At 46.1% G+C, this 14,454-nt stretch overlaps 1 protein-coding gene across 8 annotated transcripts in view; it reads left to right on the forward strand.

Annotated features, from left to right (window-relative positions):
* Positions 1–14,454, forward strand: part of nrxn2b (neurexin 2b) — a 730,611-nt gene that overhangs the window by 64,027 nt on the left and 652,130 nt on the right. For all 8 annotated transcript variants that reach the window (XM_079370956.1, XM_079370955.1, XM_079370953.1 and 5 more), the window contains exon 2: positions 11,482–12,899. In XM_079370956.1, coding sequence (XP_079227082.1) covers positions 12,188–12,899 — 712 coding nt within the window. In that variant the 5' untranslated portion in view covers positions 11,482–12,187. The remainder of the gene's footprint in view (positions 1–11,481; positions 12,900–14,454) is intronic.

A 14,454-nucleotide genomic window follows, 5' to 3' on the forward strand; every position in this document is an offset into this window, starting at 1 on the left:
CAGTCTGCCTCACTGAGTGCTCATTGCGCTAGCAGTGAAGACTGGCTGTTGGGAGGCAAAGAAGGAAAGCCTATCATTGGTGTATTAAACACACATGCAGGCATGCTACACTTCCAGCTGTCCCTGCCAATGACTCACACAAAGCAAAGCCCCCCAAGGCACTGAGCATATTGACTTTCAGGAATCTTAATCAGCATAGTTGACATTCCTTGGCAAACACACCTGAGACAACAGCCTCATGGTCTCATATGTCCAACTATTGTACAAGGTCATAGTCAGTGCATTTTGTATTGATCAGCTGAACTAACACTTTTAAGCCTTTCTATTTGGTTTGGGTAATAAATCCTGAGGCACTGAGTGCTTTCAATTGTCCTCAGAGGCAGCCGCTGTAATGTTATTTTATCAGAGGGTCATAACTGATCCTGTGTGGAATATCCCCGCTGAGGCTGTTTGGAGGAGGACGCGTTTCGTCTTTCAACTTTTGGATAGGTGCTCAAAGAATCTCAACCTGCATATTTCCCCACACCTTTTTAGAAAGAGACTGAGCCTTAGTAGTGCTTACATAATCTGATTCTTTATTTTTCGACTGCAGCGTCCCCCCCCCCATCCAGCCTCCTCTCTTCTCTGCCTAACCTACTTCTGCCCAGGGGCTTGCAAATACGTGCATATCCTGTCCCCTTTTCTCACAGTTCCCCTTGTGTGCGTCTGTGTCTGTTTGTGTGCGCACACAAAGCTGTGTGTCACCTCATATCTTTTCAAACCAAATTCTTGCCACTTTTTTTTTTTTGTTCTGAGTCACAAAGCGACACCGCATGCCTGTGCATGTTCCCTCTCTCTCAGATTTAGAGCTGAACTAAAGGGAGCCTGAATCAATGTTTTCAGAGCGACGTCAGCTCCATTTTTCATCAGTTATTGTTAGTTCCATCCTCCTCTCCTCCTTTAAAGGAGAACAGGAAAGAGAAGGACTCTAGCCTACAGAGTACATAAAAGGAGCTGGGTGAGAGGTCTTTTGTAAGACACTGCTTTCAGCCTTATTGCCCAGATCAATATGCCACCATAGGAAGTGCACTGACTGAATTGAGAGGCCAATAATGAGCTCGGCGACTACAAGGCCCGTGAAATTAAACACATTGCTCACCTGCTGCAAATATCACTTGGCCTTGACTCTTAGTAATCATATCGGCGCTGTAACGCCGATGAAAATCGCTAAGTTGGAACGTTGTGTGGAATATCCACAGCCCAGTTTATTGCTTGTGTCCGTCCCCAGCTCCCCGACGTACTTTCACTTCTTTGATTCCTCTGAAATGTTCGCAGCAGCATGACCCTCCATCAGCCCGAGTCGCCTTATTGAAACGTCCACTCCCTTTGCCAATCTGCGCTTTTCTTTGATATCCTCTGAAGTGATGCAGAGTTTACATGTGGTTTCAAGCCAATAACAGTGAAGACGTGTGTTAATAGTGTTAATTGCACGGGTTGCGTTTGATGAGATTTGTCAGGGAAGGTGTTTTCATGAAAGTCGTTAAAATGATTTATAACCCAAAGAAGATTAAACCCTCCAAAGTCATTCTTCTCAGCTTGACACCTTTTTGTCTGAATCAAACATGTTGGTATTTTAACTCTGATTCTCCTCTTTGAACGTCATTTTATTTCCTTCTACATCGCCAGCCGTGTCAAAAACACTCCCAAGGCCCATGAAGTGTCTGTGTTTTAATTGTGGTTACGTTCCCTTCACTTTCAGCCTCGTGTCTGCACTTCTCTCCACCAGCCACTCTCACTAAAAGAATAAAAAGTTGTCCGTCCTCCATCCTCTGACAAGTGCACAGGTGGCTTATGGATAAATGGACGCTCTGGGAGGTTGGGAGGTTGGCTCTGTAAAATACAGGGCAGCCTTCCTAATAAGGTGCAAATATCAGACCCGTAGCACGAGCGAAGCAAATTGCTTTTTGACAGTATATTTAAGATGGTAATCCACTGTCATTTGCCAGTTCGCTCCCAATTGCTACGTGCGCCTCACTCTCCCGTCCCTCCCTCTCTCTTTCCTTTCTATCGGCGCTCCTTCTTATTTCTCCTCTCTGATTCTTCCATGATTCACTGTTGGCGAGGAGGCGGAGTTGACCCTGTATGGACACAGAATCAGCATCCATTCAGTGGAGCAGTTCCTGTGGGGTTAAGGAGGATGTTATTTGACTGAGTGGGATCTCATCTATGCACAGTCTATATCCAGAGTAGTGTTGGAAAAAGCTGACAAACGTGCTCGCCGCATTGAGAGGGAGAAAACAATGGGCAAACATGAAGAAGACAAAGAAGATATGATTGACGATTACTGGGAATGATCGTGCGTTCATCAAAAACATTTCTGTGGTCAGCAGCCACAGAAATGTTGTGCTCTGATATGTGTGGAATCAGGCCTGTTAGGTTAAGGTGAAGCTTCTGGAATCTGAATATTGGACTGGAGAATTCCATTGTGATACTATTTGATAAATTTGACCTCCCAAGAAGTGAGCCAGTTGAATGTTTTTATTGATCTCAGTTACTTTGCTGGCTTAATCACACATGTCCAACATGAAGGACTGCTCTGTAGACAGACATGTGTTGTCTTTCTGTTGTGTCACACACTTAATGCTGGAATGACTGGATAGCTAACGTCTGGATCCTGAATGTGTTCAAACAGCACCGTGTATCGTACTGGACGTGTTTGAAGTGAAGAGTTGTTGAGAAATTGGACAGTTTGTACGACATCTTCCAGTGACATTTTAAGAAGAGGGACTACAAACTGCTGCAGTCCTTCCATTCACAGTATGTACCTCAGCTGTAAAACAACAGCACATCTGTATCAGCCCGCAGCCTCTCTGTCATATATTGAAGGTGATACCAAGTTTCTTCCTTCCATGAACAGCCTGACATTTTACACACTTGTCTCATTCGGTTGTGATGTCACACAAACAACAAGGGACATGTTTCTGGATGAGTGTCCTTTCCACCCTTAAGTTGACACTGGTTATGAACAGGCCTAAAAAGTGTCTGTACTGAAAGTTCAGCGTTTTTTCTTCCAATAATAAAGACGAGCTGCACACTATCAGTGTTGTTGCTGTGCAGGCACAGGGTGCAGACAGGTCTCTGATTGTACAAAGAATCTTCTCTTTCCTCTGATGTGGAGAGGATAAATGAAGAAGGAAGGAAGCAGTCTGTGCATATGTTTGTGTGAAGGAGTAGGAGTTGCAAGATAGTGAGGCAGCACACATCTGCATAAGCAGCAGCAGCAGCGGCTGGCAGAGCTGACTGTGGAGAGAATCTCTCTCCTCTCGTCTTCCTCTCCAGCCTCGCTTTCTTCTTTCGACTGCCTCCCAAGCCTCTCTGTCTTTCCTCTGTCCTGTCTCACTCTGTCTCCTCCTCCTCCTCTCTCCCAGATAAGGCCAGCAGAGCTGCAGGCTGCTGGGCTGGTTAATTGGAACGGGAGAGTCTCGAGGCCTGGCCAGTGAGCCTTGTGCTTCCTACCAAAACATCTCCAGGCACCGAGACAGCCACACGCATGCTGCTGGGTACACGCTGACTACACACACAAACCTAATCGCCCTGATTCCCACTTGCCCCCTAGTAAACATTTAACACATGCATAGCAAGTGAGCAGGTACGAGCCTCAGTATCTCACTCAAGGAGCGAAAGGCGCTAACAGATAGCTGAATTTGTAAACAAACTGGAGAGGCTTACTTTGAAATGTTGACATGTTTCTCACATGCAACATCTCTGAGAAGGCCCGCCAAAATGTAAACGGGGATCCTGCCGACCCAATGCAATCATTTCCCCATCAAGGAATCGAAACTTCCAGCGTTTCAGCCTACAGAACTGATAAGAGGACAGCTAAACCCGGGGCACAAACAAAAACACGGCAGTTCATTCTGCTCGTGCATCTGGACTCACTCTTTTGGCTCGAAAAAGGGCTGGATTCAAAGTGGGATGGTGATGGATGGCTGGATAAACCCGAAGAGGGGAGTTAAAGCGAGAGGGAGTGTGTGTGGGAGAGGAAATGAGAGGCATTATGGGTAGGTTAGTGTCAAACAGGGAGGCGAAAGGAGGTTGGAAGGACAAGCAGAGAGGGTATTTAGAGCTCGGATGAGCAGGCAGACATACGCTGTGTTACGGTTAGTGCAACAGTATGCGAGCAGAAAGTCCCCCCCCCCCTCCGTCTCACAACATGATTGGCGCCTTGCATTGCGGCGTGATGTTTCCAGCTGATGTCGTGCATGATCTAATGCAGCCGTTGTGTGCAGGCTGATGAGCGTGTGGATGCAAGTGTCGTTGCATGATTGCGCCTCAAGTAGCTTCTCAGGCTGAGTGTCACAGGCATCCTCTTGATTTGTTTTCTTCATATCTCATTTCGCCTTCCCCCCGTTGTCGGCCATCTTCCTGGCTTGATTAGGGCTGCAATATGCTCTTTGTGAGTGGCACGCTCTCAGGCGTCCTGCCTCTTCATGCCTCTGCTGTCATTAACATACATGATCTTGCATGTGTGACTCTCAGCCATGAGCCGAGGCTGGAGTCCTTGTCGCAGCAGCCGTGATTTGAATCTGACATCGGCCCTTTGCACGTCATGTTCTCCCCTCAGCCGTCCTATCTCATAAAGGCATGTCTCTGATTATTCTCTTGGCGTTTGAATCCCAATCTGGGATTATAATGATATCAGAACTTTAAACGAGATGATGCTGCTTCAATCTTCAATACCATGGCAATTTAAAAAAAGAAACTCTGGGCAATCCATTTAGGTAAATTTCCATTTTGTTTTATTTGATTCCGCCCCTCACCCAGTGCTGTTACATTAAAGGTCACTGACTATATATCATTAGCTGACATACAGTTAGTTGTAATGGAAGTATAATAAACGATTAAATAAGCAAAATATACTAACGCACCCTGCTCATCTTTATGAGACTCTGAAGGTTTTTAAAAGACACTTTGAACATGTGAATTTGAGCAGTTTGAGCTGCATGGCTGAGACGCACACAACAGGCTTGACTTGAGTGGCATTTAGCTCCATCCTGTGTGTATGTGTGAAGACGTGGACAATGCTAATGTGGGCTTTAGAGTTGAGCTGCCGTGAAAAGGTCAGAAAATAATCTATTTCTCTGTTTTCACACTTTGTTTTGGAAACGGGCACGTGTTCTCCCTTCACCTGCTCTCTGTTACTCGACGGGCGGTTGAAGACTTGACTGCAGATCTGTAGTTTTTCATGAGCCTCTGCGTTTTTCACCAGTATTATTTTTCAAGCTACATTTGACAACCGTACCACATTCCTCTTTCATTCACCTGGTGTGACTCCGTTCTCCTTTCATACTTACACTTCAGCATGTACAGTGAATTCCCTTACAGCTCATGATTTACCCTGTCAAGGTGTCAGAATAAGGAGCAACATAAGGAGCTAACCGCAAGGCTCGAGCCCTTGATCTGTTTCATTAGCGTCTCCTCATCAGGGCTAAAGGCAGATAGCACCAACAGCCAGAGCTAGTCGCTAGCGGCTTACAGCTGACGAGGCTGATCAAAGGCGTGCCTACCTCTGTGCTAGCTCATGTGCTGGATGGACTGTGTCATGGAGCTTAGCTTTCACATTACTGATGATTTTTTTTTTTCTTTTTCGCACTCAGCTCCAGATTGCCGTCTTGTCGAATTCCTCCTTTTTGAAATGTAGTTTTGTTCTTTTGTGCAGTCTTTGTAATTCCTCCTTTCCCTCAATCCCTGAGTCGTAAATCGGTCTCTCATCCTCGAGCTGCTTTCCAGTGAAGTCAGACATTTAGAACTTGGAGGGTTTTAGTGGAACAGGCCTCAAGAATGAAAGCCTTGAACAATATTTCAACCTGAAAATCGGACCTCAGACCATCACGGTCGTGATTTGCTTCCAAAAGTAAACTTGCTTTTATATTAGCATTTTATTTCCCTTCATAAGCCAGCTGATGTAACTGACTGTCCTTAAGATATGCCAAGACATCTGTGGCAAAATAACAAACATCTTAGTGTCTTTTCATTTTGCTTTTCTACTGAAACACACAAACACATTATCTACAGTCTCCTTGGAAATGTGTGACCTCCAAAATCCTGCCTTGCTTCTTCCTGTTCATCCTCTGCTCATCGTGCTCCCTCGGGAATCGAAATGTCACAGCACCAGCCCGCTCTTTCCGTGTTTCTGTTTGCCACTTCTTCTTCCCCCCACATCCCTGTTCTCCATCTTGACCAGGAATATTAAAAGTGGCTCAGCATGCCTCTCTGGTTAATTAGAGCACAGCAGCGGCAGCAGCAGCAGCCTCATGCTGACGGATGGTACACTGCTGAGCCTCTCACAGGCCAGGATTAATGGCTCCTGTCTCACTGGGTAGCGCGTGTGTGTGTGCGTGTGTGTGTGTGTGCGTGTGTGTATGTGCGTGCATGTTGAAGCTGTGTGTAATGCGCGCGTAGGTGTGTCTGTGCACAGGAAAACATTTGCATGTGTAAATATTTGTATAAGCTCCACCTCTATTATCCTTTGTCTCGATTATTGTGCTGTATAAATATTTCATACGCTTCATCTGTTTTTATCGCACTCCAAAAGTGTTTCAGTGTCATATTTACTATTGTAAATAAGCTGTTGCCCCTTCGAAGGAACGAACAAGTACACAACCCTGAACACACCGATGTGTAGCAATTGTTGGCAGTAAAGTATCCAAACCTGGCACAGGTGTAGTCTGCTCCTCCATGAGGAACGTGTGCTCAAGGCCGAGCTCTGCAAGACAGCGATTAAACACTGAAACACACACATGTATGCCGAGGTGCAAGGCGAGGTTCAGACTACCACCAACAAAATGTTTAAACGACCTCACACAAGGAAGAACACGATGAGTAAGATTCTCCTTCATGCTTAGCATGAACACAAAAGTCCCATGCCGTATCCTTTGACGTGTAGTAGCTTAGCATTGACAGCTACTGAAGAAAGCAAAGGACAATGGGTTATTTATTTATTAACCTTTTTTTAGTAGGTTTTGTAATTGATTCTCGACCTTTTATTTTTCCACAAACACTCTTGGCCCTCTGCTCGTCTTTCCCTCTGTAACTGTCTGCTCTGCTGACTGGAAAACATCAACTTGATTTTGGATTCTATGTTTGAATAATAAGCATCACATTATAACACGTTGCATTTACAGATTTAAATATAGAAACTTGATTTTACATTTTTGTGCAGATTACTACTAATGCTTATTTGATTAGATGCTACGTTCCTCTACAATTTCACTCTTCAGCTATCAGACGCTTTTAAGCGACGTCCATCAGAGAGTAAACACACAAGCTATGAGAGGAGGAAACAAAGTCAGGAAGTGCAAACAAACAGCTTTAACTCTGATTGGACACACAGGAGCTGACAGGAAGTGACCTGGCACAACGCACCACATTAATGGTTAATGTTCTTGACTTCTCACCAATATAGAAAGCATCTTAAAAAAAAGCATTATCAAACAAAACCATCATCATCATTAAGGTCGTCGGTCTTCCTAAAGAGCTGGGTCTTCAGCCTTTTCTTAAAGGGACTCTGCCGATCGAATGGAGTTTGGTAGCTTGTTCCACCACCGGAGGGCGACAGAGGAGGAGAAAAGTCGAGTTAGCGTGTTCAGAGCCTGTAGTGAAGGTTGGTGCTGTTTAGTAAGCGAGCAGCAGCCAGTTCACAAATGATATGACCTGTTTGAAAGGTTGAATTATATATATGTTAAGTGAAAATGTTTTATCGGAACAATGAAATGTGGAAACTTTGTTGTTGTTTTATTTTTAATTTGGAAAAATCTTCTCTCAGTTATAAGTGAGGGAATAAAAATAAGAAAATAGGTTGTTGATAAAGTAACATGTCATGACAGTGGCGGCGTTCCCCATGGGATGATGTGAGGAAATGGCTCAGCGGTGGCTCACATAACCATGTGCTGAGCCTGAGGGGTTCCAGAGCTTCGGCTGGACGTCGGGTCGGGGTGTGCGAGGCTCAGTACAGATTGCTCTTTCAGTTCAAAACGCCCGGCTCCTGTTGCAGCTCCGCCAAGCACTGAGAGCGAGAGAGCTGCCGTGTTTCTTGAGGAGAGAATCGAGGCAGATGGAAGTCACGCTAGCAGCAAAAAAATAAAAAAAGAGCAAACATGTTATTTTTGGACTGAGACTGGACCTAAGCTGGATCTTAGATGTCATTTGTAAAACAACGTTAGCCAAACATTGTAGAGGAGACACTGTGGACTACAACTGTGACAACAATCCTAATGGCAAATACAGGCTTAAATATATACACATAGAAACTGGCACCCAGTATACACAGTCCAGATGAACGCCACGCTGTCACACAAGGACAGTCGCTCTGCCGAATGCAGACAGCTGCACACTCGGCTACAAACACACAAACACACACACACACACACAGCACAACTGTCCGAGCTCCAGTTATCTCTTGAGGCTTGTTATGTTTCCTTAGTGTCCTTGGGATTTAATGGTACCATCAGGCAAGTCATAACTAGCAGCACAACGTATGCGAGGAGGAAACACTGAATCGTTATCATAGTAAACCTCCGTAAAGACAACACGCTGGGATACGCTCCTCCTGGCTGCAGTGGAGGAGACTCCCCAACCACACAGAAATAACTCCATGAATATTCAATTTGGTCAGGGAATATTCCAGATCTATCTCTCCATGAGGAACACACATGTTGTGAGGAGAGTGGTTGATTAAGCAACAAGAAAAGCCCTCAAATCATCCACAGGACAATTATTTTGCTCCCAAATGTGATGTCTTTAGTGAAGTGGTGGGGGGGATATGTAGTGTGCAGAATTAGGATGTCTTTGTTTTTGCCTCCATCGGATGAGGTGTACATTAATGCATGGCCTCTTTAGATTCACAGTACACTGAAGCGTTTCCAAGCACGTCTGCTGTCTCAGGACGTCTGTTCTTCTCCCTGCTGCTGTTAATGAATCCTGTGAATCACGCCTGCTCATATACAGTAACACACCGTGCACACATGCAGATCGAGGTCTGTCACTCTGGGACCGAAATAAAGCAGCCTCGGTTTAATCACCGCTGAGGGGCACGTCGGGCCTGAAGCCATTTTGTCTGATGGGGTTTCACATTGAGCAGCAGTCTGACATACACAAAGTCAAGTGTTATCAGGACAGGCTGTGCATGTGTTGTGACAAGAATGAGGAATCAGCAAGCGTAAACATGGGGCACAAAAACCTCCTGAAGATGTTTTCTTTTGCTCCACATGGACTGAAAATCACAAAATTGAAATTATCTTTTTTTTTTTGAATTCATTAAATGGTTGATAATCTATCTCAAGGTTTCATGACTTTTGGTGCTGTTTTTGTACAATTTGAAATGTATTACCAGAAATGTTGCCGTAGGAGTCGAGTGTATTTGTGAGCACCAGTGTGCTGACGTACGCCACAGTGACATCACTAATGGGTTTCTGACATCTGGGGATTACAAATTATAAGCCCTCTCATAACTGAGACCTGAACACACCTTTGTGTTGAAGCTTTCTCCTTTTAAAGGCCACTGGGATAATCTCTATTTCAGCATCTTTAAAATTACCTTTGAGAGATGCCAGAGCTGCAGACGTTTGTAACCGTTTTGAGATGTTGTAGTTTTGGCTCTTGATGCTGTCAGTTTCCTGCGCAGGTTCACTCCTTAAACCATAGGGACCGTATACTTCCCACAATGTGGAAAATAATGAAGCAACTACACCGTAAAGAACATCAAGCACTTTGATAAAATATTCACACTTTTTTTTTTTTCCTGCTTTCATAAAGAAAAACTGAGACGCAACGTGTTGTTGAATCATTTCCACTCTGTGTGTTGGTGGGGGGCTCACACACACACACACACACACACACCTACACACACACACACACACCTACACACACACACACACACACACACACACACACACACACACACACACACACACACACACACACACACACACACCTACACACACACACACACACACACAAACAAGAGGTCCTCTGAGACACCTAAAGCCCAGTTCAGACCCGGGATCCGCATCCAGACGAAACCGTTTAAATGCTGCAGGATACAAGCTGCAGCAAGGTCACCTGGGCAAATCAGTTACAAGCTAGCAGCTGGTGGAAAGTCACCTAAATGCCTGAGGAATTGGACACGACGACGTCTAAATTTAGAGCAAAGATATCAAAATGAAGAGTTGGTTTTAGAACAGAGAAAAACAACTGAAAACAGGTATGTAGGAATCGTGAAGCAGGATGAGGGAATATCACACAAATAGTAACATGAAGTGCACATCCAAAACTGAAAATACAACTAGATTCATCTCAAGGCTGCAGCGCTTTATCACGCCTCCTAACATGAACATCACCCAAAGAAATAGCCCAAAGAGTATTAGTCCTCCTCCCTCCTCTGTTTCTCACAGCTCTCTGTCCCCTCTGTCCTCCCTCATCTTTCTCAAACCACGCTAAGCCTCAGCCCTCTGAGATCATGATTAGGCTGCCTCTCTCTCTTCCTGCCCTTCTCTCGCTTTGTCTGTATTTCTCCAGCATTTCCCACCTCCCTGCTCGTCGGCCAGCGTCTCTGCTGTTGTCACATTGAAGCAAGGCATGACGGCACGAGGCCGTCATCAGGAGCAAAGCCGATCTTTAATTGTAGACTGTCTGTGATGGAAATGAGATTGCACTCAAGAAATAATGGCAGGGGATTAGGCCGAGCCCCAGGGTCAAGACACGCTTCTCAGCCAGCTATTGACTCTGCAGCACTCGAGTCTCAATCACATTTCATTTAATAGTGTCTGTGTGTGTGTGTTTGCATATACATCTCCGCTGTGTGTGTGTGTGTGTGTGTGTGTGTGTGTGTGTGTGTGTGTGTGTGTGTGTGTGTGTGTGTGTGTGTGTGTGTGTGTGTGTGTGTGTGTGTGTGTGTGTGTGTGTGTGTGTGTGTGTGTGTGTGTGTGTGTGTGTGTGTGTGTGTGTGTGAGCGAGCAACGGGGAAGGTTGTGAATGATGACAACTTCTGATTGGCCAGAAAGTGAGTGAAGGACAGGTGTGTTGGCTGCACGTGAAGGCGTGGCGTGGAGGCTCAGCTCTGGGCTTGACGTGTCCGCAGACATGACTGAGAGGGGAAAGTCGTGTTGCTCAGGCTGCTCAGGGTCGTATGAAGCCCGGGAAAAAAAAACTCTGAAGGCTTCTTCTATTGCTCCAGCCGAACTTTCCTTTTTTTTGAAGTGTCAGCTTTAAAATGAATAGAGTGTGGGGATTATTAAATATAGTACATGGTGTCTGAAGCTGCGATGAAAGCAAACGACAGGAAAAGAAGATGAAAGATTGGAGAAATTGAATAATATGTAAAGAGGGTAACTGCTGTTTAACTGAACTCATAAATGGGTCACATTTTTCCCCGGACCTGCGGTGCTTTGGAACCACAACTGTTCCCTGTTTGTAGTAACTCTTGTGTTTGTGCGTTTCTTCCAGATCCCCACCTGCCACCTCGACGATGGGACCCGTACCAGCTTGAAGCTTCCTGGTCTGTAGGTTCCAGGACAAGGATGGCTTTCTGCTGAAACCATGAGCTCATTGTACGCTCCAGCTGAGTCCAGCACGCTCTGATATCCACACACAACCGCTCCCTCACTCTTCTGCTACTTTCTCCGTCTGCTAGCAACTCCCATTTCGAGAAAGATCACATTTGGATAACTCGTCCCCCTTCTCCCCCCCCCCCCTCCCTCCCTCCCTCCGAAGCTTCTGGCAGCAGCTCAGATTTCCTGGAAATTGCTCTGAGATCTGGATTTCTACAGACGGAGAATTCTATTTTCAGGCCGGGATACACCGAGAGGCTTTTGAAGAAAACGGCTGTGTTGAAAATTATCATATCCCCCCCCCTCCGCTTTTACTCTCCTGCTATTCCTCATTCTTTTCCTCCAAGTCCCAGAGGCACCAACTGATGGAGAGACGAAGGAGAGAGTCAGGATAAGGACAAGAATTAGAGCAACAGAGAGAAGAGAACAAAACTGCTGAGTCGTCAGGAAAATTGGAGAAGAGGCCCTGAGAGGATTCCTTTACCCAGCGAGCTACACATCCCCGTTTAAAGTCATCTGACAAGTGTGAGCCACAGTGAAGCTCGTGTTTACCTCTGTGGTTCAGTAAACCTGTAAGGTATCCATAAGACGGAACTCTGAGGATGACGAGGGGGTTAAGATTCCCGCGCTGGCCCCTGTGGCCCCTGGCCCTCCTCAGCCTGCTCACCACAGTGAAGATGCTGGAATTTGGCGGGGCGCCCGGCCAGTGGGCACGCTACGGACGCTGGGAGGCCGGATCGGTGGGCGAGCTGAGCTTCAGCCTCAAAACCAACATCAGCAAAGCCTTGGTGCTCTACCTGGATGACGGCGGCAACTGTGACTTCTTGGAACTGCTGATCGCCGGCGGACGCCTCCAGCTGCGATTCGCCATCCACTGCGCCGAGCCGGCCACGCTGCACATGGAGACGAGGGTGAACGACGACCGCTGGCACATGGTCCTGCTTACCCGCAACTTCCGCGAGACCCTCCTGATGGTGGACGGGGAGACTAAAGTGGCCGAAGTCAAATCCAAGAGGAAGGAGATGGCGGTGGTCAGCGACCTGTTTGTGGGCGGAATCCCTCCCGATGTCCGCCTCTCGGCTCTGACGTCGAGTACGGTGAAGTACGAGCCACCTTTCCTGGGTTTGATCTCCAATCTGAAGGTGGGGGAGATACCTCCCACCTTGTTGAATAGCCAAGGCATCCAAAGCGACCTGGAGTACCTCTGCACCAAGCAGAACCCGTGCTTCAACGGAGGGTTTTGCTCGATTCAGTACGGAGAAGTTCACTGTGACTGCACGCACACTCGCTACAGGGGGAAGTACTGCAAGGAAGGTAAGGAAACACCTCGCCGTGCCTGCTGCACCCTGACAGCCTTCAGTTGTTGTACCACATGCTGCCTCACTTCATGCACTGTAGCCTCCTTTCTAACCAAGTACATTGAAGACACATTTGTTTAAGGCAAAGATCATATCGACTTTACACAAGAAGCTGGCTTTGCACATTCTTTTGTAGACTTCTTCATGTCACTTTTTAGTGACAATGTTATTTCTGAAACGATAGATATTCATTTTGTTCTCCCCCTCACAACAATCAGAATGGAGCTATTCTGTATATGTGTGTGTATGTAGCCCTAATAGGAACATGACGATGTCGTGAAGAAGACTTAAATCTTGCGATTCAGAGCTGGAAAACTAGATATGAATATTAGAATTGGGGGGATTTTTTTTCGGTACATTTTTGTACTTTTTTCCAAATTTTCTCTTGATTTGCAAAATCTGGTGTATTCAATATTTTTTAAACTGTCTTTAGGTGTGAGGTGTTCCTGCTCAGGTTAAATGATTTAAAAGTAGACCCAGTGAGGGGGAGGAGACTCTCTGAAAAGGCTTCAAGAGGCAGATAGTTGATTTAATCGTATTCCTGGATCAGTTCTTAAAAAACCCCAAAAGGCAGACGAGTCAGGCACAGGTGCTACTCCAAATGTGGCTGGGATTTCATTGCAGTGTTTTTGTTGGGGTAGGTTTGATTATTTGAGGTGTGGATGGAGGGGCTTTCTCCGACGGCTGTTTGAGTCCAATGAGATTGAAAGCATGGCAGCCACTTTCCCCCGGACATGATGTGACTCATACGAGTGTTTGACGTGGCTCAGGTGCTCTTTGAACTTGTCTAGGATTAAAAACAAACAAAATGGCGCTTTCCATAAAAGGTACTGAATATCTGAAAAGGATATTTTGAATGCAAAATCAGACATTGTACTCTTCAGCTTTCTCTCCGTATGTTTTCCAATCCAAGCCTATTGTCTCCGGTGTGCACCCTCCTCCTGCCTCCATGTGCTCTTGGGATGTGCTCCCGTGCTGTCAGCTCATGTCAAACTCTGTTCTGTTATACACTTTTGGCTTCCTCCTTCACTGACACATCCCATTTCCATATCTACCCCCCCACCCCCACCCCCCACCCCCCCTTCATGTTCATCCATCTCTCTGTTTCTTTTATTCCCGAAGCATTTCCTTCCCACTCCTCCTCCTACCTTTCTCCTCTCAAGGCTATCGAGGCTTTCCATCTTTCCTCCTCTCTCCTTCTCCGCCTCCCTTCCTCCACTTATCTCTCTTTCACCTTTACCCACTGTCAGCACTTCCCACTCCTGCCTCTCCTCCTCCTGCACTTATCTGCCTCCTGTATTTCTCTCAAACTGTCTGCGTCTCCTCACCTCGCTCGTGAATTATCTCATTCCCTATGCAGCCGTCACAAATTGCTCGCTCTCTCTTGGTCTTTTGTAATGGGGCAACACGAGCCCTACATCCCACATCGTCCTGTTTTTTGTATAATGTGCATTAATATTACAGCACAAAAGCCCTGATAATCAATAGGCTGTGCAGCTCCCACCTTGTTC

Source organism: Symphodus melops, assembly GCF_947650265.1.
Source record: "Symphodus melops genome assembly, chromosome: 20".
Lineage (NCBI taxonomy): Eukaryota > Metazoa > Chordata > Actinopteri > Labriformes > Labridae > Symphodus > Symphodus melops.